The sequence below is a fragment of the Pediculus humanus genome, genomic scaffold (genome assembly GCF_000006295.1).
Source record: "Pediculus humanus corporis 1103172107826 genomic scaffold, whole genome shotgun sequence".
Taxonomy (NCBI): Eukaryota; Metazoa; Arthropoda; class Insecta; order Psocodea; family Pediculidae; genus Pediculus; species Pediculus humanus.
Window position 1 is genome coordinate 44,471 of NW_002987413.1, and position 23,190 is coordinate 67,660.

At 28.8% G+C, this 23,190-nt stretch overlaps 6 protein-coding genes across 6 annotated transcripts; 3 read left to right on the forward strand and 3 right to left on the reverse strand.

Moving 5' to 3' along the window:
• Window positions 1–6,665: 6,665 nt before the first annotated feature.
• Phum_PHUM375610 (leucine-rich transmembrane protein, putative) lies at window positions 6,666–10,214 on the forward strand (the record flags this gene model as incomplete). The annotated part of the gene is made up of 9 exons (XM_002428255.1): window positions 6,666–7,547; window positions 7,630–7,945; window positions 8,022–8,336; window positions 8,445–8,680; window positions 8,756–8,938; window positions 9,024–9,223; window positions 9,306–9,529; window positions 9,661–9,852; window positions 9,937–10,214. 9 exons carry the CDS (start codon window positions 6,666–6,668, stop codon window positions 10,212–10,214), a joined length of 2,826 nt encoding a protein of 941 aa, XP_002428300.1.
• Window positions 10,215–10,976: 762 nt separating this feature from the next.
• On the reverse strand, window positions 10,977–13,056 carry Phum_PHUM375620 (Rab3 GTPase-activating protein catalytic subunit, putative; the record flags this gene model as incomplete). Its single annotated transcript, XM_002428256.1, has 6 exons — window positions 10,977–11,153; window positions 11,234–11,311; window positions 11,424–12,073; window positions 12,171–12,427; window positions 12,631–12,802; window positions 12,873–13,056. 6 exons carry the CDS (start codon window positions 13,054–13,056, stop codon window positions 10,977–10,979), a joined length of 1,518 nt encoding a protein of 505 aa, XP_002428301.1.
• Window positions 13,057–13,582: 526 nt separating this feature from the next.
• Phum_PHUM375630 (coatomer alpha subunit, putative) lies at window positions 13,583–17,334 on the forward strand (the record flags this gene model as incomplete). Its single annotated transcript, XM_002428257.1, has 2 exons — window positions 13,583–14,120; window positions 14,204–17,334. 2 exons carry the CDS (start codon window positions 13,583–13,585, stop codon window positions 17,332–17,334), a joined length of 3,669 nt encoding a protein of 1,222 aa, XP_002428302.1.
• Window positions 17,335–17,758: 424 nt separating this feature from the next.
• Phum_PHUM375640 (tripsin, putative) lies at window positions 17,759–19,580 on the reverse strand (the record flags this gene model as incomplete). The annotated part of the gene is made up of 8 exons (XM_002428258.1): window positions 17,759–17,781; window positions 17,886–18,039; window positions 18,111–18,265; window positions 18,340–18,540; window positions 18,627–18,825; window positions 18,917–19,147; window positions 19,243–19,322; window positions 19,418–19,580. The coding sequence occupies 8 exons, from the start codon at window positions 19,578–19,580 to the stop codon at window positions 17,759–17,761; spliced, it is 1,206 nt and encodes a 401-aa protein (XP_002428303.1).
• A 796-nt stretch (window positions 19,581–20,376) lies between these two features.
• Window positions 20,377–21,626, reverse strand: Phum_PHUM375650 (uncharacterized protein; the record flags this gene model as incomplete). Its single annotated transcript, XM_002428259.1, has 4 exons — window positions 20,377–20,558; window positions 20,689–20,922; window positions 21,086–21,413; window positions 21,507–21,626. 4 exons carry the CDS (start codon window positions 21,624–21,626, stop codon window positions 20,377–20,379), a joined length of 864 nt encoding a protein of 287 aa, XP_002428304.1.
• A 467-nt stretch (window positions 21,627–22,093) lies between these two features.
• Phum_PHUM375660 (coiled-coil domain-containing protein, putative) lies at window positions 22,094–23,007 on the forward strand (the record flags this gene model as incomplete). Its single annotated transcript, XM_002428260.1, has 2 exons — window positions 22,094–22,853; window positions 22,958–23,007. The coding sequence occupies 2 exons, from the start codon at window positions 22,094–22,096 to the stop codon at window positions 23,005–23,007; spliced, it is 810 nt and encodes a 269-aa protein (XP_002428305.1).
• Window positions 23,008–23,190: the final 183 nt, after the last annotated feature.

The window sequence follows — 23,190 nt, forward strand, 5'->3', positions numbered from 1 at the left end:
TAAATTAGAATAAAATATTGATTGATTTTTCATTTTAAAAAAAAATTTTCATACCTGGAAATTAAAAAAAAACAAAAGACTGTGAAAGTGATTTTCAAAAAAAAAAATTGTTTGCAACAACCGACCCAAAGTTCTACATTTTTTTTCGTTTGTTTGTTTGTTTGTTTGTTCAATGACCCATTTATTAAAAAAAAAAAAAAGTTTTTTATTTTTTTACTTCCTTAGACCAAAATCACACACGCACGCACACACACATCGTCGTTGTCCTGTTATAAATAAAATTAATGTCTTTTTTTTGTTTTGTTTCTTTCCAACGAAATCAAAGGACAGACATTTTGTTTCTTGCACACGCACACGCACACACACACCATTCGATAATTAATATAACTCATTCCTATAATTTTCTTTTTTTTTTTTTTAAATTGATTATTTAATTACACACAACTTTTAAAGTAGTTCAATGTTAAGTAAATGTCTACCTTTAAAATCTATAAAAATTGATAATTTATTTTATCAAATGTTTTATATAGGTACGCACTCGCGCACGCACCCACACCCACACACAAAGAAACTGCATTATATAAGTATTAAATAATTTAAAACCGAAAACAAACAAAAAAAAAAAACGAGGCAACAAACGATGTAAAGGACAATAAGACGTTTAAATTGCAATTCGATTTAAAAGGTAAAATCTGTACAAAAAAAAAATTAAATTCTATGTGTAGACGAATGAGCGCAGGTATGATCTCAGGTACATAAACTTTAAATATGCAAAAAAAAAAATTGTTAAATACCCGCCTCCCCCACCCCACCCCACCCAATCCATAATACGAATGACCTTAATTTATAAAATAATTAACTTGAACTCAAAAGGAAGGAACAAATTATTTATTAAAAAATAACGCCGACAGTCGACAAAATTTCGTTAAATAATAATAATAATAATCATTACCATTTTTCTTTTTCTTTTTTTCGGGGGGGAGTGGGTGGGGGATTTGACAGGTAAAAAAACTTGAAAAATTTACAAGTTTTACCCCGGTTTTCGATAAAGAAATAGATGTAATTGTTTTATACAAAACAAAAAAAAAAAAACTTAAACAATTTTTTGGTTGTTGTTGTTGTTGTTCCCTGCCTTGTTGAGTGTGAATCACGGCATAAACGGATACGAATATTGTTTTCACGACCGACACGACGTTTCTTTTATGTTTTAGCAATGCTGTTCACGATCTATTCGAGTCTTATAAGAATTTCTTATTCATGAGTAATAAAAACTTGATCCCCCTGCCTTCGGTTATTATTATTATTATTATTATTTTAAATTGCAGGCCAATGTCACAAGGTTACTCGGTCTTTCTATATATTCTTAAACTAACGAACAAAAAAAAAAAAAATTTGTTTTGTTGAAACTAAGAATATATATAATAATAATAATATTATTTATATTTATGACTAACAAATACGTAAGTAAGAAGGTAAACTTGAAAATCATCTTAGAAATTTTTTTTTTTACGTCAGGTTTTTGTCTTTAAATCGATCGTTCGTTTCCATTAAATTACGAAATTAATAATAATAATAATAATAATAAGCTCTCATTTCTCGTAATAATTAAGATAAAAAAATAATTAATTATAATTACAAGAAGGTTGTCGCAAAGTTTAAATAAAGGAATTTACTTATTATATATCTTTTTACAAATCGAAATGAAAACCGAATGAAAAAAAATCTTTTCATATTTTTTTTTTTTTTGTTGCCCCTCATAATACCCAGTAACAATAATAATAATAATAATATTTTAAATATAACAAACGAAAAACATTTTTTTAGCGTAACAAAATAACGCCCGATATTTTTTATGGTACTCAGTCAGGTATTAAGGGCAAAAAGAGACAAAGAGAAGGGAGGAAATAAATAAATAGAAAAAACTCGGTAAATGCTCCATTTTGAAAAGAGAAAAAAAAAAAAAATTTCGGTGAACGTTAATAGGATTTTAATAGCTGTGGCAAAAAAAAAAATAAAAATAAATAAATAAATACTCGGTCTTTTAAGGATGCGTGTTACGATACATATATAACACAAAATAAAATTTTTTTTTTTTTTTTTTGAGAAAAAAAAAAAGTTACTTAATTTGTATGTTTCCTTAACAAATTATGTAAATCATAACTATCCCTCTCTCTCTCTCTCTCTCTTTTTCGAAAGTATTTTTTTTTTTTTAAACGACTGCAAAAACCGTAATATTTTCAAATTCTTTGGGGGGATGAATTAAATCGTAATAAACGACAAAACGCACAACGAGACAAAGGAAAAACTTTCTAAGAGAAAACCACCGAATTAATTTTATTATTTATTACATTCGTTTAATTAAAATTTATATTTTGTTTCCCAAAACCATTTTGTCTCAGGTAAATACCAAAAGGGGGGAGGGGGGTATAAAAAAAAATTAATTGACCTCGCAGATAAAAAAAAAAATAATGAACAATAATAACATATCATAAGTGAAATGTCATAGTTTAATTAATTTCGTATTATTATTATTATCATTATTATTTTTTGTTATTCTTTTTACGTTTACGGTTGAACAAGTTTACAAGAACACACGAGTATTAAATTTTTTTAAATATGGATGACCATTTAAATATCTCATACTCGAAGAATCACGAGTTTAAAAAAAAAAAAAAACGGTACTTATAACTCGGCAAGATATGGTCATAAACCATACTTCTTATATTAAAAAAAAAAAAAAAAAACCGTTAATGCTATTCAATTTATAAATTTAAAAATATTCTAATAACCGGACAAAAACGTATCTTGCGTATAACAAAACAAAACAAAACAATTTTTTTCTCAAAATATATATATAATTAAAAGTTGTTTGTTGTTGTTGTTGTTGTTGTCGTTTATTAATATTAATAATATTATTTTATAATAAATGTATTTTTCTCACGTGGTTATTACACCTGATCCTCTTTGCTCATAATATTTAGAATTTTAAATTCATACGTTTTATCAACATTTTTTCATTTCACATTTTCCAGTGAAACATCATTTGTTGTTCAGTTCGCTGTTGTTCAGTAGTTTTTCCTAGACTGGATGTCAACAGGGCACTGTTGATGTTTTTTCGAATTTTATTTAGAATTTATTTTAAAAATTAATCCCAATTTCTAATGGATGGATGCCGCCACATGTTTTTATAAATCAACCTGTTTTCATTGAAATGTTTTAATCCGAGTTCAATTTGATTACCTTTTCTTCTTCTTTTTCTTCTTGTTGTAATAGTGAAAAATATTAAACCCGTAATAATATTAATAATAATAATAATAATAATAATTTTAAAGGGGCTTTTTTTAAAAAAATTTTCAAAGAATGTGGGTTGACCCACATGGTGAAATTTTTTTTTTTTTTTTAAAAGTTTAAAAAAAAAATTCTTTTTAAATTGCCCTCCAGCTTTGTATGGCTTTCAACATTTCCAAAATAACACGAAAATTGTTTTTTTTATTCTTGGCTATTTCTATTTTTAACCTCTTGTTCATGTTTTTTTTTTTCGGCTTCTTCGACTGCGATGTGTTTTACTTTTGAGTTATTCTCTCCATTCTTCCCTTTCGATTTTCCAGACGAATCTCGTCGCAGGAAATGCAATATTTGTTCAAATCAGAAAAATATTTGTTCTTGTAATTTTTCTTCTATCATTCCACGCGAATTTAATTTTTTTTTTTTTTTTATATGCGTGAAATTGACATTCTTATATTACAAACTATTTATCTTCTTCCGCGATCTCTTTCCGCCATTTTTAAATCTCCTCTTCATGTGATTTTTTTTTCATTCTTTTTATTATTTACCATTGTTGTATAGTTATTATTAAAAAAGAATAAAAATAACGTAAATAATAAAAAAAAAAACAAAACAAAGGAGGCCAAAAGTTCACAATGTAATCAGTGCAATTTCGTGAGATTTTCTTTTTTTATATAAAATCCTTTTATCATTGTAAAAAGAAAAAAGTCTACAACTCAAATAAAAGAATTTTTTTTCCCCCCGATTGTTATGCAACATGTGAAGAAATAAACAACAGTTACGAATACAATCAATGTACCCAACAACAACAAACCAAACAAATTTTGGGGGGAAAAAATACAAAATTGTTAACAACAATGTAAATAATATTTTAATATTCAAATCGTATAAATTTTCAAGTAAAAATGAATCCCCTTTTATAAATCCCCGTTAAATAAACAATTAATTAACTTTTTATTAAACAAAAAAAAAAAAATTAATTAAGAGTTTCAATTAGTCATTTTATTAATAAATAACTTGTTTTGCCCCGAGTATCACTTACGCACGTGTTTAAACGCACGTGTTAAAACGCTCGTTTTTTTTTTTTTGTATAATTTGTAAATAAATGTCACCGGTGGTTGCTTTTCTTTTCCCCGCCCCGCTCCCTCCCCCCTCCCCAGGGAAATGATCTCCATACTTTTTCGTATACATGACACATTTCATAAAATGTTTAAATATATTAAATTTTATTAAAATCGCATTAATCCTTTTCACGTTAAAAAAAAAAAAATTATAAAATTTCCGCGGCGGAAATTTAATAATTTTAATAATTTACTTTCACCGAAATACCCGTGCATCTCTTTTATTATCGGCTACAAAAAAAAAAAGTTTTTACAAAAAGTTCATTTTTATAATGATTTAAATTTACTTAAAAAAAAAAAAAATTACTTTTACAACGATTCATATATTATTACCACCTTCCATTTTAGTTATTTAAGAAAAAATTATTATTATTATTTAACAAAAACGAATAAAAAAAAAAAAAAAAGGATTGAGGGAATGTTTGTTAATTATTCCATAAATCGACTTTAAATAAAAAAAAGTAATTAATGAGTAATTATTATCGGGAAAAATTATTCGTATTGTTTTTTTTTTTTTTTTTTTTAGCCGCCATAGTGAAAATATTTTTTCATTATTAATATTTATTTAAATTTTTTAATAAAAAAAAGTGAAATTTTTATTGGAAAATCATTTTTGAAAAAAATTTTGAATATAAACTGAATTTTTTTTTGGCAGAAGAAGGAGAAAAAAGATGATTGAAAAATATTCGGTAGAAATTTTGAGTAGAAAGTTATGATAAAATTTTCTTTTAAATAATTCGAAACTTGTTGATTATTATTATTATTATTATTAAAACTATTTTAGCCGAACGGATTCGTTACATTTAAACAAAAAAAAAAAAATTATTAAGACAACAGAAAAACAGGCAAAAATTTATTTCCTTAAACGAAATATTAAAAAAATCACGACGACGTGAACACAAAAAATTATTATTATTATTATTATTATTTCCAATATTAAATACGAATAAATAATAATAATAATAATTTTCTTTCAAGATGAACAAACGAAACTTTCGATTTTCATTTAAAAAAAACAAAACACACAAATCAATCATCGTTATTGAGGAAACAAACAAACAACAACAACGATAAAAACAATTGATCGACACAACAAACAAACAAAAGGAATTTAATTATTTATAATAAATGAATGGCAAATCAAATTTACAAAGATTTTTTTTTCAATGACGTTAAGGTTTTAAAATTTTCTTCATCTTCTTTCCCTTGTCATTGTTTGTAACGGGATTTTGTTCTACTCCTTATTATAAAAAAAGTATGTCACAATTTTTTTTTGATAATCCAAATTATTTTTTTTTTACACGAAACTAAACATAGAAAATTTTTATTACGTATATGTGTAATCGTCTTTAAGGGAGTTTTTACAAAACAAATAATAATAATAATAAAAGTAAGAATATTAATATTAATATCGAAATAAGATACTTAAAAAATACACGAAATGAAATAAATTATTCTTATTTGCGACCCGTGAGAAACAATTAAGCAAATTAGCACTTGTTTAATGTAAATTTAAATTTAAATTTAAATTTAAAATACATTTTTCTTTACGAGATTACTTAAAAGATGATTGCGACGTAATTTATACGCGCGAGAAAAAATTATTAACCCAAAATTGTACATTTTGAAAATGTAATATTTTACATATTAAACAAAAAATTTTTTTTTTTCGAAACGTTTTCCAACGGTAAAATTGTAAACGGTAAAAGACCTTGATACATTTATTTTTTTACAACAAAAATAAAAGAAAGTGTTATTATTATTATTATTATTACTTTGTACTTGAAAAAAATTTTTTTTAAATGGTTGGTAGGAAACGCACGCACTAATACTTTTCTCGTGTTCGTTTATCATGCCCTGTTACTTATACAGTTTGATACAATTTCCCCCTTTCCCCACCCCGATGTGTAAACACACGAGAGCACAAAACTAAACCTCTTAAAACTTATTAATAATTGAATAGAATACGAATTCAAAAGTCTAAATGGATGAATGATTAAAAAAAAAAAATTATGTTTAATTATAAGCATTTGATGATTAATAAATTTATTAACACGATATCGTTAATAATAACAACGCCTACATAAATAATAAAAAACGGAAAAATCTTATGTATATTGAAAATAAAGTATTTCAAGCTACCGCCTTAAACGACCTTTAATCTATTACACGAATCAATCTAATCAATAATCTATCGATTGGAAAATCCAACAGGAAAAATGATTTTATTTTATTTTCAGATAATATTTTAGCAGAAGAATGAAGGCACGATATTCTATATTATTAAACTCCCTTATTTATTTTACATTTATGCTATTGGATTCAGGGTTTTGCCAATGTCCTTGGCATCGGGATGTTCAAGATTTACAATCATCTTGTTTATGCGCTTACAACTTGGGACAAGAACTTTCGGTTCAATGTGATCAAGTTGATTTTACAAAACTCCTTCAAGCTCTACAAGATTACGGATCATTAATAACCATAGATTTATTATATGTAAATAATAGCACGTTAAATGAAATTAAAAATAATTCTTTTCAAAAGCTAACAGTGCATAATATACAATTATCGGGGTGTAAAATTAAACACGTACAACCGAGAGCGTTTTGGGGCCAAGAAAACACATTGAAAAATTTAAATTTACAAGAAAATGAATTAACTCAAGTGCCAACGGAAGCTTTGAAAAATTTACAAGCTCTCACTCTATTAGATTTATCAAAAAATAAAATAACAAAAATTTCCGATGGAGCTTTTGCCACATTAAATTTATCCACGTTAAAATTATCGGACAATAATGTCTCTCTCGCTCCCTTTGCTTTTCGCGGTTTAGAAAATTCATTAAAAAATTTAAATTTGAAAGGAACGAAACAAAAAAGGATACCCGAAGCAATTAAAGGTTTAAAAACTTTGGCTTTTTTGGATTTGGCACAAAATGCTTTAAGGGAACTCCCGGGACCCGCAATCGGAATCATGGAAGGATTACACTCTTTAACGGCCTTAAATTTAGAAAGAAATTTAATTCAAAATATTGGCTCTTCGGCCTTCAGTGGAGTAAATGATTCATTAAGTTCTTTGAGTCTTCTTAATAATTTAATAACGGAATTCCCAACGGAAGCCATGAACAGTATGTCGGAATTAAGGGTAAATATATATAATGGTTTAAAATTTCCCCCCCCCCCATAATGTCCGACGTGTTGTTGAAAACTCCATTTAAATTTTTCAGGTTTTAGACATCGGATTTAATTTGCTTACTGATTTGCCGAAAAATGCATTTGCCGGAAATCCTTCTCTCACTCTCCTAGCATTAGACGGTAATCCCCTTTCGACCGTTCCCAAAGAATCTCTCATTCATTTGAATCGCACACTTAGGGGACTCAGTTTAGGGGGTCGTTTTTTACACTGCGACTGTAAGCTTCGTTGGATAGCTGAATGGATAAGAAAAGGAGATTTACAAGTTACGAGTAGAGAAAGAAATCCGCAATTTTGCGGAAGCCCCCCTCATTTGAAAGATCGTGGTTTTTACAGCATCGAACCGACAGGTAAGGTTATTTATCTTAAGTAATTTATTTTAAAATTAAACGGGAAAGATTCCGATAATTAACACTGATTTTACAGAATTAATATGTCAAAAAGAAGAAAACGAATTCAAAAAAGGAGTGGCCGTCATTGAGAAAGCTGATTTAGATGACGTCATAAGACCGAATCCGAAACCCCCCGTTTCAACTGAAACGGAACAATTACCAGGAAGTGGTGTAGTTCACGAATACGCACCCCCTTCGTCTTATAAACCAGCAAATAGTAAGATAACGATCGTAGACAAAAATCAATCGGTAAAACCGATTTCACAAAAGACGACGGTTAAACCAATAACCACTCGGACATCTCTAAAAACATCAGTTCTGCCAACTAAACCTTCAACAACCGAAACTCGTAAATATGTTTTACTCATATATATAAAATTAAATTTGTATTATTGAAAATTTATATGTATGTATATAAATCTTCATTAATAATGAGTATTTTAAATTTTTATTTCAGAGTACATTTCAACAACTAATAAACAAGTCGTTACGTCAACGACAAAAACTACTTTGAAAAACATTGTATTCAGTACGTTACAAAACTCTCAAACATCTACAAGTACTCAATTACCAAAGAGTACGAGAAAATATTCTTTTACAACAAAAGCTACACCACCCACTTGGAGAAATACTCAAAGACCACCTTTGGTGATGGCTTATCCGCCACGAACGAAACTTTTTGATGAAGATACCGTAAGCCCTTTTTTATACCAAACTCAAAATAATTATTATTATTATGCTTTTAATTAAAATGTTTTTTTATTGTAGGAAGTGATCGTTAGAAACGCATACAGACAAGATAACTCGGTTATTATTCAGTGGGATTCCGAAACGGCAAATATTCTTGGCTTTAGGGTTGTTTACAGGCTTTTTGGAGATAAAAGCTTTAAACAAGGACCACCCCTAGAAGCCAGCGAAAGAGAATTCAAAATCAAAAATGTACCATCTCAAGTACGTGCCGTAAATAAGAATTTACGTTGGTTAAAATTATCATTATTATTATTTTTAAGAACGAATGTCATTTTGTTTTTTAAAGGAATGCATTGTAGTCTGCGTGATTTCTCTTGAAGAAGTTAACGTCACCCCGGAATCCGTGCCTTATTCCCAATGTCGTGAAGTCAGAACTGTAACGTCACCTGCAGGTTACATGGACAAAATAACCGTTGCGGCAAGCGCAGCTATTTGTGGAACTGTCATAATAGCTGTAGTTGTTTTTGTCGTCGCGAGTAGAAGGAGGTCAAAAAAAAATTTTAATTTTTTTTTTTAAACTTACAATTTAGACCTTCTATGTACTTATACTTTTTTTTCTTTCAAACAGGTCGCGAAAGTTACAAACTTTACATCCGACAAAACAAGGCGTATCCGTGTCATCATTGCCTGTTCAATGTTGCACAGGTTTTGGAGCTTCTCCAAGCCCAGGGGGACCACTCTCTAGTTTAGCAGCCCTAAACACATTTAGTAATCATAAAGATTGGGATCAAGTTTCTGTTTACAGTAACCGAAGCATCCCCAGGCCGCAAATGTATCATATTGAAAGACAGGGTTAGTAAAAATTTGTCAAATTCTTTTCAAACATTTTCTTTTAAAAATAGAGTCAAGTAGAGTAGTATTTATCGTGTATGTAATATTGTTAATGTCATAAACATAATAAAATTAAAAAATGTTTTTTAAAGGTTCTTTAAATGCGCGATGCTCTGCGGATGACCTTCGATCCCACGTTTCGCACGCCTCCCATTTTAGCACCAAAGGTCTGAAATCGGCAAGATCAGTCGCCGATGGTCAATCGCAACACAGTTTTTCAAATCATTCAACGCGATATTTGGGTTCTAATGGTTTTAGCAGTAACCTGGTTAACCCGCGACCAGGTTGGTAACGTTTGGGGCTTGTAAAAAAAGCACCGTCGTTGTACATACACAAATCCCAATCGTCCGTAATTTACTATTTTTCAGAATTAAGACAATCCAGGCAATCCCTTGCTTCAATGACTGATCGAATTTCTAGACTGAGTTACCCCGCTTCTAATAATCAACAACAGTCGCGACATCGTCCGAGTTCGCGACAAAGAATTGATCCGATGATGGGAAGACCGGGTAGCCGATACAGTACTGCCGGCTCTACCCACACGCTTAACAATTATTGTGAAAATTCCGATAATTGGACTGATCACGATGTAGACATATACGTACCAAGAAATGTAGGTACAAGAAATGGATTTATTCCCTTATAAATCCTATCGGTCTCGAGTCTAAAGTTTTTTTTTTTTTTTTTTTTTTTGGTCAAAAACTTTTGTTTAACTTAAATTTAGAACTTTTGGCTTTGAGCAAAAAAAGCACGAGTTGGCATTTGTATCACAGCACACAATTAATATTTAAACACATTTTCAACAATTTAAAATTTTGTTTAAAAAAAAAAAATTAATAATAATAATAATAATATTACTTTTCCAAAGATATTAAATCAAATTGAAAATTATTTATCGACTGTGTACAATAAATGTAAATAGCCTTAGTGTTTATATATATATATATTATTTTTTTTGTGAGTGTCAATAAAAATTAATTGTAGTATTAATGATAAAAGAAATTCTCCATATATGTATATAATATAAAACCATTCCATTATTGACGAAATGTTTTTTTTTTTAAAGTTATCTATACTAAATTTAAAGTGTAATTTTAAAAAATTATTTTTAACACTATCTGATATATATTCATAATGTGTAATTGCCATATCATCCATTTTTAAAATAAAATAAATTCATAATTATCTGTTTGTAATTTTTAAATTTATTCTGAGCTTTGATGAAAGCTCAACCCAATTGTTAATTATTTTGTATTAATTATAAAAATTCTTATAATATGTTTGTTTCAAAGTTGTCAAAAGAATTATAGTTCAAATAAATATTGCATATTCATATTAAATTAATTGTTTTTTAACCTGCACCCTAAGGCTCCATTATTTCCTTAAAAAAAAAAAAAAAATTTTTAACTCACCCAGGTATAAGAATTCCATTTTCCCAACGAAACCTTAATTCTTGTGTAAATTCATACCAAAAATAAGCAGCTGAAGGAAGACTTCCAAGGGAATGTATGACGTGAGCCATTGTTATTGCTAAACGCCAAAGAAGACTGTCGTAAGGAGCAGTTTTCATTCCAATAAGTTTTTTCTAAAGAAGTGAGATAAAATACTTAACATTTGGTAAATATATACATAATTTAAAATTAGAGGGACATTATTTTTGCTTACTCTTATATTCTCAAATTTTTTTTCTTCAATGTTGCAATCGGGTGAGTATCCTCCTGTTGATTCATTATACGGTGCTTTCTAGATACAAACAAACAAAACAAAAATCTAACCTTTAGAATCGTGGATCAATTGTCAACAGACAAACAATTAATGCTTTCGATAAAATGATATTAAATAATTAATATCTTACTGTATTTTGGTCAGCATCCGGAAATAAGTAATACAAGAGCGTCATCAAATCGTCAGAAGAAATTGGTTGATCTGAATTTTGAGAATATCTTCCGCTTTCTTTTTTCGCGGTTTTTTCTCCACCGATAACGGCTTTTGAAAACGCTGATATTTTAGATTCGGTTAATGCACTTAATGAAGAACTTATTTCACTTTCACTGCTAAACTTTTTTTGAGAACTGTTTCCAATCAAGTTTCCCAATAGTTCTTTAATAGTATGCTTATCTTCTGTCAAAGTCAAAAATTCAATGAAGTAATCACTTAGTAAACAAGATGGATTTTCAATGGCTCCAATTGAAACCTTCCAAATAGGTGCATGCAAAGGTTCCAAATCGGAATAATTTTCACAATCTACTACAAAGTTCTCTGAAAATGAAGGCCATATAGCACAAAGAAAAAGTTCATTGATAGAATCATAAGCTGATCCAAAAGGAAGAAAACCCACTTTGGAAACGAATAAAACTTCTCCTCCCAAAAAATCTAAATCAGGAGGTTCTTGACTCCAATTATCAATGGTCCAATTTTTTAAAATGTATGTAAAATGAACGCTCACTGTTGCCAAATTTTGAAAAGATCCTGAACTTATTTTCGACTTAAACATTTTAAGTAAGCCTAAAATAATCAAATAAATAACGAAAACTTTAGTTCAAATTAATTTTTGAAAAAATAATTTAAGATGAAATTCAAAATGATATGTAAATTTGTATACCTGTTAAAAATTTGCAATGTAATGGAATTTTTTTTAAATGAATCATGCTAAATTCTGTGCAATAATAACTAGATTGATAAACCCCGATAAAATAATTTTGCCATGGTTCTAATGCTTGTAGGAATATTGGAACTTTACATTTAACATTTCCAGCAGCTATAGATAATGAGCTCAATACAATTTTAATTCTGCTTTCAGAAGCTACATTTGAACTGTGTTGAGGAATAAGAACCAAGTAATCCCTTAAGCCATACCATCTAAAATCATAAGATCAAATTTTTTTCAAAATAAAAAATTATTGTAATAAAAAATATAAATTCTTATTAAGGTCATATTTAAATTCATGTAAAATTATTTGATTTTGTAATTTATATTATTTAAAATTTTTTATTTCTAATTTTATGTTTAATGTAGGTAGGAAACAATGACAATTTTACTGAATTTAAATACTAGGACATACCTTGCAATAGGATGTGGGTTTTTGTTTAAAAATGCATTATTAATAAAATCATTTTCAATAGACAATGTATCCATCACAGCTTGATCTGGCTTTTCTTCTTGTTCATTATGGTTATCATCATTTTCAATATTTTCACATTTTAGGTAATACCTTTTTAGAGTAAACTCAGCTTCTAAAAGTTATAGTCAAGTTCTATAAAACATAATCAAGCACAATAAAAAAAAGAAATTCCTGTAATTCACCTGCAAAAGTTAAAATTTCAGAAGAAATACGCCATTCCTTTGTTTTAAAATAATCTTTTTGTAAAGGCTCTTCCAAAGGCTTCTGATGTAATCCCCATTCTTGAATTATTTCTTCTAATCGAGCTATAAATATTTCAAACTCTGACGCAGTTGTAAAATCATAATGATATATATCTTCATCCATATTTCTTTCTAACTACTTTCATCATCAAAAAAAAAAAAATTAAAATTAAATAAACATACGTTAAAAACGTTCTGCAAAATAAAAGTTTAACTATTATTTCAATTTATATTTAAGTTTTTTATAAAATTATAATACAAGATGTGACAGTATGTGAATTTCGGTAACGATTTCACAAAAAAAATCACAGTTGTCAAAAATTCAGTTTTAAAGTATATTCAACATAACTTACATTTTAAACAATGACATATGTCTCTAAAATTAAAAAAATTTTACTTTAGAGTAACTAAGTAATCATTAGTAAAATTACAGGTTTAGTGCAAGTGAAATTCTTGCAAATTGTATAATTAATTATAATAAGGGATTTTAATACATGAAAAGTACATAATTTAAAAAAATTTTTGTTACCGTGTCAGTAGAAAAAATACAGTGCCAATAACCTGTAAATCTACGAGACAATGTTATTGATGTTGACGTGTAAGTTTAGCAATATAGAATATAAGTTTTAATGGTTTAATTTTTCTGTAAAATGTTAACAAAATTTGAAACCAAGTCAGCCAGGGTAAAGGGCTTAAGCTTTCACCCTAAACGCCCCTGGATTTTGGCCAGTTTACACAACGGAGTAATTCAGCTATGGGATTATCGTATGTGTACTTTACTGGACAAGTTTGATGAACATGATGGCCCGGTTCGTGGTATATGTTTTCACAATCAGCAACCCTTATTTGTATCGGGTGGAGATGATTATAAAATAAAAGTTTGGAATTACAAGCAAAGACGTTGCATATTTACACTTTTGGGGCATTTAGATTATATTAGAACAACTTATTTTCATCATGAATATCCCTGGATTTTAAGTGCTTCTGATGATCAAACCATTAGGATATGGAATTGGCAAAGTAGGAACTGTATATGTGTCTTGACAGGACACAATCATTATGTAATGTGTGCTCAGTTCCATCCTAGTGAAGACATAATTGTGTCAGCTTCTCTTGATCAAACAGTTCGTGTATGGGACATTTCAGGATTGAGGAAAAAAAATGTGGCTCCAGGCCCAGGAGGTTTAGGTAAATTTAACTGTAATTTTTAGTATAAATTTTTTACATTGTATAACACAAAAATGATTAATTTTTTTTGTTTATTTATGCAGAGGAACACCTAAGAAATCCAGGAACTACTGATTTATTTGGACAAGTTGATGCTGTCGTTAAACATGTTTTAGAGGGTCATGAAAGAGGAGTTAATTGGACATGTTTTCACCCCACAATGCCATTAATAGTTTCTGGTGCAGATGACAGATTGATTAAGTTTTGGAGGATTAATGATGCCAAAGCTTGGGAAGTGGACACATGCAGAGGCCATTATAATAATGTTTCTTGCGTTTTATTTCACCCCAGAAATGAGCTCATGCTATCTAATTCAGAAGATAAGAGTATCAGAGTGTGGGATATTACAAAAAGAACTTGCCTTCACACTTTTAGAAGGGAACATGAAAGATTTTGGGTTTTGGCTGCACATCCATCACTAAACATATTTGCAGCAGGACACGATGCAGGAATGATAATTTTTAAATTAGAAAGAGAGAGACCTGCTTATGCTGTTTATGGAAACATGTTATATTATGTTAAAGGTAGATTTTTAAGAAAGTTGGATTTTATTACTTCCAAGGATGTTGCAGTAATGGTTTTAAGAGGAGGAGGAAAAGTTCCAATTTATTGCATGTCCTACAATCCGGCAGAAAATGCTGTTTTATTATGCACCAGAGCCTCCAATGTTGAAAATAGTACCTATGACTTATATTCAATACCCAAAGAAGTTGATTCTCAGAATCCTTCAAGTCCTGAGTCAAAAAGATCTACTGGTATTACTGCTATATGGGTTGCAAGAAATCGTTTTGCAGTATTAGACAGATCACATTCACTTGTTATAAAAAATTTAAAAAATGAAATCACTAAAAAAGTTCAGACACCAAATTGTGATGAAATATTCTACGCCGGAACTGGTATGTTGTTGTTAAGAGATTCAGATGGTGTTACGCTTTTTGATGTTCAACAGAAAAGAACTTTGGCTCAAGTTAAAATGAATAAATGTCGTTACGTCATATGGTCATCTGATATGTCTCACGTAGCTTTACTTGCAAAACATACCGTTAATTTATGTAATAGAAAACTAGAATCTCTTTGCTCCATTCATGAAAATACAAGAGTTAAATCTGGTGCTTGGGATGATAGTGGCGTTTTCATATATACAACTAGTAATCACATTAAATATGCTATTACCAACGGAGACAGTGGAATAATTCGTACGTTAGATCTTCCAATTTACATAACAAGAGTAAAAGGAACTCAAGTATTTTGTCTTGACAGGGAATGTCGTCCAAGAATTTTAAATATCATTCCCACGGAATTTAAATTTAAACTGGCATTAATTAACAGAAAGTACGAAGAAGTATTGCATATGGTTAGAAACGACAGATTAGTCGGTCAGTCGATAATTGCTTACCTTCAACAGAAAGGATATCCTGAAGTTGCTCTACATTTTGTCAAAGATGAAAAAACACGTTTTAGTTTGGCTTTAGAGTGCGGTAACATAGAAGTTGCGTTAGAGGCAGCTAAAGTTTTAGAAAATAAAACTTGCTGGGAAAGGCTGGCAGAAGCAGCACTGAGGCAAGGAAACCATCAAATTGTTGAAATGTGTTATCAAAGAACAAAGAATTTCGACAAATTATCTTTCTTATATCTTATAACTGGAAATTTGGAAAAGTTGAGAAAAATGATGAAAATCGCTGAAATCAGGAAAGATTTATCGGGTCAATACCAAAATGCTTTATTCCTTGGAGATGTTGCAGAAAGAATAAGAATTTTAAAAAGCTGCGGTCAAACATCGTTAGCTTACTTAACTGCTGAAACTCACGGTTTGAAAGAGGAAGCTGACTTTTTGAAAGAATCCATTGATACCGAAAAATGTGGATTGCCTCAAGTGAATCCACAAGCGGTATTATTAAAACCACCCATTCCTATAATGCAGGCAGAAACTAATTGGCCTTTGCTTACCGTATCAAAAGGATTTTTCGAAGGCGCTATGTTATCAAAGAATAAACCTGGTGCTGCTAATTTTGCTGCTGATACGGTTGAGGATTCTGCTCCTGATGGTTGGGGCGCCGATGCAGAACTTGGTTTAGATGAAGGGGGAGAAGTCGACGATGTAGAAAAAATTGAAGTTGGTGAAGAAGGTGGCGGAGGCTGGGATGTCGGTGATGAAGGTTTAGATTTACCAGAATTAGAAGCCTCTGCTTCTGCAGGGGCAAGTGGAGATGGTTACTTTGTGCCTCCGTCTAAGGGTGTTCCACCAACTCAAAATTGGGTTAACAACTCTCGACTTCCTGTCGATCATATTTTAGCTGGTTCATTCGAATCCGCATTTAGATTATTACACGATCAAGTGGGTGTTGTTAATTTTGAGCCATTTAGAGATTTATTTCTAAATACTTATAGTCGCTCAAGAACCTCATTTAGTGCAATGCCTTTACTCCCGCCTTTATTCGGATATCCCTTGAGAAACTGGAAAGATTCTGGACCCAAAGGAGGACTCCCAGCTTTAGGTTTAAAACTGTCAGATTTAGTTCAAAGGCTCCAGGTTTGTTACCAACTGACTACATCTGGAAAATTTTCGGAGGCCATCGATAAGTTTAGAAAATTACTTTTAAGTATTCCTTTGTTGGTGGTAGACAGTAGACAAGAGATTGCAGAAGCTACTCAGCTTTTACAAATATGTAGAGAATACATTGTGGGTTTAATGATGGAAACAAATAGAAAAGATTTACCAAAAAGCACACTGGAAGAACAAAAACGACTGTGCGAAATGGCTGCGTATTTCACTCATTGCAACCTACAACCCGTGCACCAAATTTTAACGTTAAGAACGGCATTAAATTTATTTTTTAAATTAAAAAATTATAAAACGGCTGCATCTTTTGGTAGAAGATTATTGGAATTGGGTCCAAGACCGGAAGTTGCAACTCAAGCGCGAAAAATCCTTCAAGCCTGCGATAAAAATCTTGTGGATGAACACGAATTAGTCTATGACGAGCATAATCCTTTCTCACTATGCGCTCGTACATATAAACCAATTTACAGAGGAAAACCGGAAATAACATGTCCCTTATGCGAAGCCAGTTATTTTCCTCAATTTAAAGGTTCCATTTGTAACGTTTGCGCAGTGTCGGAAATAGGAAAAGAAACGATCGGATTAAGGATAAGCTCTTTGCAATTTCGTCAATAATAATAAAATTCAGTAACTGAAACCGTTGATTTTAACGAAAAATAATTCAAATTAATAATATGGAAATGAAAAAATTAAGGATAAGTCGCAATAGAATTTAAAACTAAGTTTAAGTTTTTAAAAGGAAATTAATCCTATTGAAAAAATAAACATTATTTTGCAAGAAATTAATTTAAGTAATTTTATTATACTTTGTAATATTTAAACAATAAAAAAAAAAAAATAAACTTTTTATGTTTGTTATGATAAAATGATTAAATAAAAACTTTATAGAATAAAATTTTGACTAATTGATGTACTAATTGATTGACAGATTTGAAAACTTTTCATTTAAAAATGAAAATTTATTGATGCTTTAAATAATAATAATTCGTTCGTTTAATTCATTCATTGCACGTTTATCTGACTGACAAAATGATTGCTATTAAAGAACGCAATATTCTTCTCCTGAAATAATAATAATAATAAATAATAAAACTTTATTTTAAAGGTAATTTTTAAAAAGTCAGTTTAGCATTTAAAGTCTTTAGGCATATTTTTTTTTGTGCTACCTGTTGCTGTTTGAATCCATTTTAAATAAGATGAAACTCTTGTATTAACGCTCGGATGTGTTGTCCCACATTGAATCCCGTAACTTACTAAACCCAAAAGGTTTAATGCACCCGTACTTGGATCGGTCCATAAAATTGGGCCACCAGAATCACTCTATTATTTAAAAAAAAAAAAAAATTTATTAAAATTAATTACGATGAATGGGAATTAATTTTTTAAGGTACCTGACAAGAATCTTTGTTTTCTCCATAAGTACAAATTTGTCGTTTCGATACCAAATCACCGTACGAAGGCCTGCATTGTTTTACGGAAATGACATCTAAAGGAACGTGAAGTAATTTGTTTGAAGTCGGTCCTCCAAAACTTGTTGCTCCCCAACCTGAAAAAAAATTCAAAAATCAATTAGAAAAAAAGTAAAACTTGTGATTCTTTACATTTACTTCGATGCATTACCTAAAGCATACACTTTTTCCCCCACAAATGTATTATCGATATTTTTAAATGGTAGGCATACTGGACCTACTCGCATGTTAAAAGAAATTTTATTTTTAATTTTTACTAAAGCTATATCGTTTTTCTGATTTGCCGTGTCGTATTGTGGATGAACCCTTATCGAAGAAGCACGATAAAGTTTGGCACTGTCCGTATCATTCCCTTAAAAAAAACAAAAAATCTGTCTCATTTGCAAGGCACTTTAATGGTGAAAGATTAAAATAGTCATGAGGACGAAAATTCTTTACCTACTGAGATATCATGATCCCCAACCAATACGGCTAAACTTCGAGCTTGCCTGTCCCAAACACAATGAGCTGCTGTCACTACGTAAAAATTAGATATAATTGTTCCACCACAAAACAAAACTCTTAAATTACCATCTACTAAACCGGCCATCATCGGGTATTCATTTACTCCTGTTTCAACTCCTCCGACTATTCTAACCTGCATAATTTTGATTAGTTTTGTTTAGTATTGGAAAAAATTTGTAATTTTAAATTTGTGTTCTAATAAAAATTAGATTAGCGACACTAACCGAATTTCTTTGACCACAAATACATTTTTTAACTGGTGACTCGTTTTGAATTATTTTTACGGTACAAAAAAGTGACCCCACTTGGTTAGTTACAGACCAAAGGATAACGTTTAATTTATTTCCAACCGAGGTAACGTTTAATGTTCCTTCCCCACAGTAAAATTTAACATCTTTCAAATCGATTCTTCCTTCAAGAGACACAGCAAATTTATCCTGTCTGCAGTTATCACTCTGATAAAAAAAAAATTTACAATTTATATTAATTTGTCAAAAACAAAGGATTATTTTTTTTAAAATTTTTCTCTAAAAATTTTAAATTTACTTACGACGGGAATTTTAACAACTTCACATTGAAGAGAAATTTTATTTTGAACAGGAGCAACTGCATACCATCGGCATTTCGTACCTGAAATATTCTTTATTTTAAATTTTTTTTTTCGAAACTATTTTGATAAAAAAATTTTCCATTCACATCATAAAATAAAACAATTTAGTTCGTACCTGGTACATAATTTTCGGGATAACCAGGTGAAAAAATATGATAAATTTTATTCGGTTGTAAATCTTGATAATAATCACAATTTTCAAAAATACAATAACATGTTTTAACGAAAAAAATTATAAGAAATACTATATGTTTAAAAAAAAACATTTTCCCTGCCATGTTAAAAAAGTTCAACTATATTTTTTTCAAAAACATCACTTCTATTTAAATTTATATAACGATATTATTACAATGACAGATCGTTAAACAAATTCTGTTACGTAAATTGATTGTTTGAATTGTTTTTACAAAAAGGACAAAAAATATGTCAAAGTTAAAAGAAATTTAATTATAAATTCAATTTATGCATATAATATGTCATAAAATTATTTTACGACTTTTTAATGTAAATTAAAATTATATTTTAATTACTTAATTATAATTAAATACTAATTACGAGTGTCACTTCCCTAAAATTAAATAATATTGTATTTAAATTACATCACTTCATTGGGATGAAAAAAAAATTTTCAATTAAGTAAAATTTAGTAAAAAAAATAAAAAAATACATGTACCTATATTGATACCTATAAAAAATACATTATCAAAATAAATGTAAAAACAAAAAAACAAAACAAAAAAAAAATCATTATAAAAAAAAAACGTTAAAATTTTTTTTCGTGTATGTTTCATGTTTTGATAACGACAAAGTTTTAATTAATTAAATAAAAACTTTTTTTTTTTTTTTTTTTTTCAAAAAGAAATCTTGAAAATTTACTAAAAATTACCTTTGTATAAAAAAAAATATAAAATCTATATATTATGAGCGTTAAAAAATTTTTTCTTTACCGATAATAATATTCATAATCCTCTTCACCTAATTCATTGTCATAATCACCTAAAAAAAAAAAAAAAAAAAAAAATTATATTTTATATTTATAAAGTTATAAATAAGAATATTTTTTATTTTTTAATGTTAGAAATAAGAATATCTACTGTCTAATTCTACTGATTCATCCGCATCATCATATAATGGTTGATGCCACCCATAATTCATTTTTTCATAATTTTCATTGTTATCAATATTTACTACTGCTTCTTCTTCTTGCTCTTTTGGAAAAAATCCAAAGAAATCATTTCCATGAATTATTGGTTCACCTAAAAATGAAAGAAAAAAAAATTTTGTCATTTACATGGTACATAAAATTATACTATTTGTCATAAATGTTATACTTTCTTTAAAAAAAATAATAATTAATATTAAGATAACATTGAAGATAAATTTTACCTGAAATATGTAGTAGTAAGTTATCAAGAAATAATCCGATAAATGATTTACAATATATAACACCACTTAGAATTCCAGCAAAATGGCCCATAAATGAAGAATTTGGAACCAACATGTGAATTATGATCAACTCAACCCAAGCAGCATATTTTCCAGGAATATCAACACCGAGCAACATTGCTCTAATATAAGGTTCTTCATGAGTAGTTAAAACTTTTAGAGCAAAAATCACTCCTAAATAAATATTATGTTTTTACATATTTTACATAAAATAATCAAGTATAATTTTAATTACAATCAATCAATCCTGAAAAATATTAATTTACATAGTCTTAAATGATTTTTTACATAAGTCATAATGAATCACCGAATAAAAAATATGAATTTCAGTAAATACCTGAAAAGCCAATGGCACAAGAATCCATATATGAAGTAGCTTCCATAACATTTGACATTATAAATGCCAGTATAACATACATTAGACTAGTGACTATGGTTAAAAAAGTCAAAATTATAGCAAAATTTTTACTGCCATATCTGGCTTCTAGTGATCGGCCTTTAATAAGAAAAGAAGCCATATTAAAATATAAATGCATGTCATCTCCGTGTTCAACGGCAGATAAAAACAAACGTTTCCAGTCTTTGTCGTTTATGATGGAATTGCCGCTAATACACACTTCTTCTTTTTCCCACGGTACATTTATGATTCCCATATATAATAAAGTCTGTTGAATAAATATTAAAATTTTTTTAAAAAGGAAAAAAAAAGTTTATATTATTTTTAAAAATTAAATTCACAATTACATTTAGAATTTTACCTGGCCCAAAATAGCTCCAAGAGTAACTGGAGGAATGTTTTTCATTCCAAATATTAATAATTCATTAAATAATAAAATCAAACCTAATTCCAAACCGCGTCTTCTTCGTCTTGGAGGCATTTTTTTTTTCTTTTTGTAATATTACATAAAATTTAATTTAAAAATTAATAAAAGTAAAAGTTCCGGTAATAAAAGTCAGATTATCATGTTTTCGAAATGTGTTTGTTTAGTTTCGGTTAAGAAACTGTAATCGTGGAAACAGACTGCTAGTGACACTATTTAAAATCATTTTGCGTAATGAAGTAAATATATTACTGTTCAATCATTACAAAAAAAATTGTTGTGAAAAAGTGATTTTCACGAAATTATGTGTTAAATACGAAAATCAATTTCTGTGAGAAAATTTTATATTCTTTGAGATTGTTATTTTCGGTACACATTTACATGTAAAAACTTAATTTTATAGTAATATTTTATGTACAATATTTAATGTTGTAATAATATTATTTTTGTAAAATATTAATTTTGAAGTTTCAAGTACATTCGGTAAATTTGCTTCTTCTACTACAGTAATACTCTAATTCAAAATGTCCGAAAGAAAGGTTTTAAATAAGTATTACCCTCCGGATTTCGATCCGTCGAAAATCCCGCGTATGAAATTAGCAAAAAATAGACAATACACGGTACGATTAATGGCACCTTTCAACATGAGATGTGCTACCTGCGGTGAATATATTTACAAAGGGAAAAAATTTAATGCAAGAAAAGAAGATGTCGAGGGAGAAGATTATTTAGGAATTAGAATTTTTAGATTTTATATTAAGTGTACAAGGTGCCTTCAAGAAATTTCTTTTCGCACTGATCCTAAAAATACAGATTATGAAATAGAAGCTGGAGCCACTAGAAATTTTATGGCTTTAAAACTTGCCGAAGAACAAGCTCAAAGAGAGCAAGATGAGAGAGTTGCTGATGAGGCTACCAATCCGATGAAATTATTAGAAAATAGGACCAAGCAATCTAAGCAAGAGTTAGAATTGTTAGAATCATTAGAAGAATTAAAAGATTTAAATAAAAGACAAAGAGCTATTGATTATGACTCAATTTTATCTCAATATAATGTCAAGAGTGAAGCAGAACAAGAATTGGAAGATGAAGAGTTCATTAAATCGATATTTAAAGATAAACCTGTAAAAAGTCAAAATAATACAGTTGTCGAAGAAATTATTGAAGTAATTTCAGAAGACAGAAACCCATTAAAAAGAAGATTAAATAATCTTGAAACTGATGGTAATGCTAAAAGTTTAAAAAAAGATGAGAGTATTTCTAGTAAATCATCTAATTCAGAAAGTAATTTAAACTCATCGCCATTAGCATCATCATCATCATCGTCATCACCATCACCATCAATCAAAACTGCAACTTTAAGTTCAAAAGTTTCAAAACCATCTAAGGAGAGAAGTGTTGGTGGTTTATCACTTTTAAAGAAAAACAACTTGGTTAAATTAAAACCAAAAAATACATAAAATTTTTTTAAATTTGTAAATGCTAAATGTTTATAAGAAGTAAATGTTTTTTATTTCAATTTTATTGGAAAAGAATAAAAAATTTGCAATTATTGACTTTAATTTATTTTTAAACAGAATAATTAATTTTTTTGGGTAATAACAATGTGTAACTTTTTAAA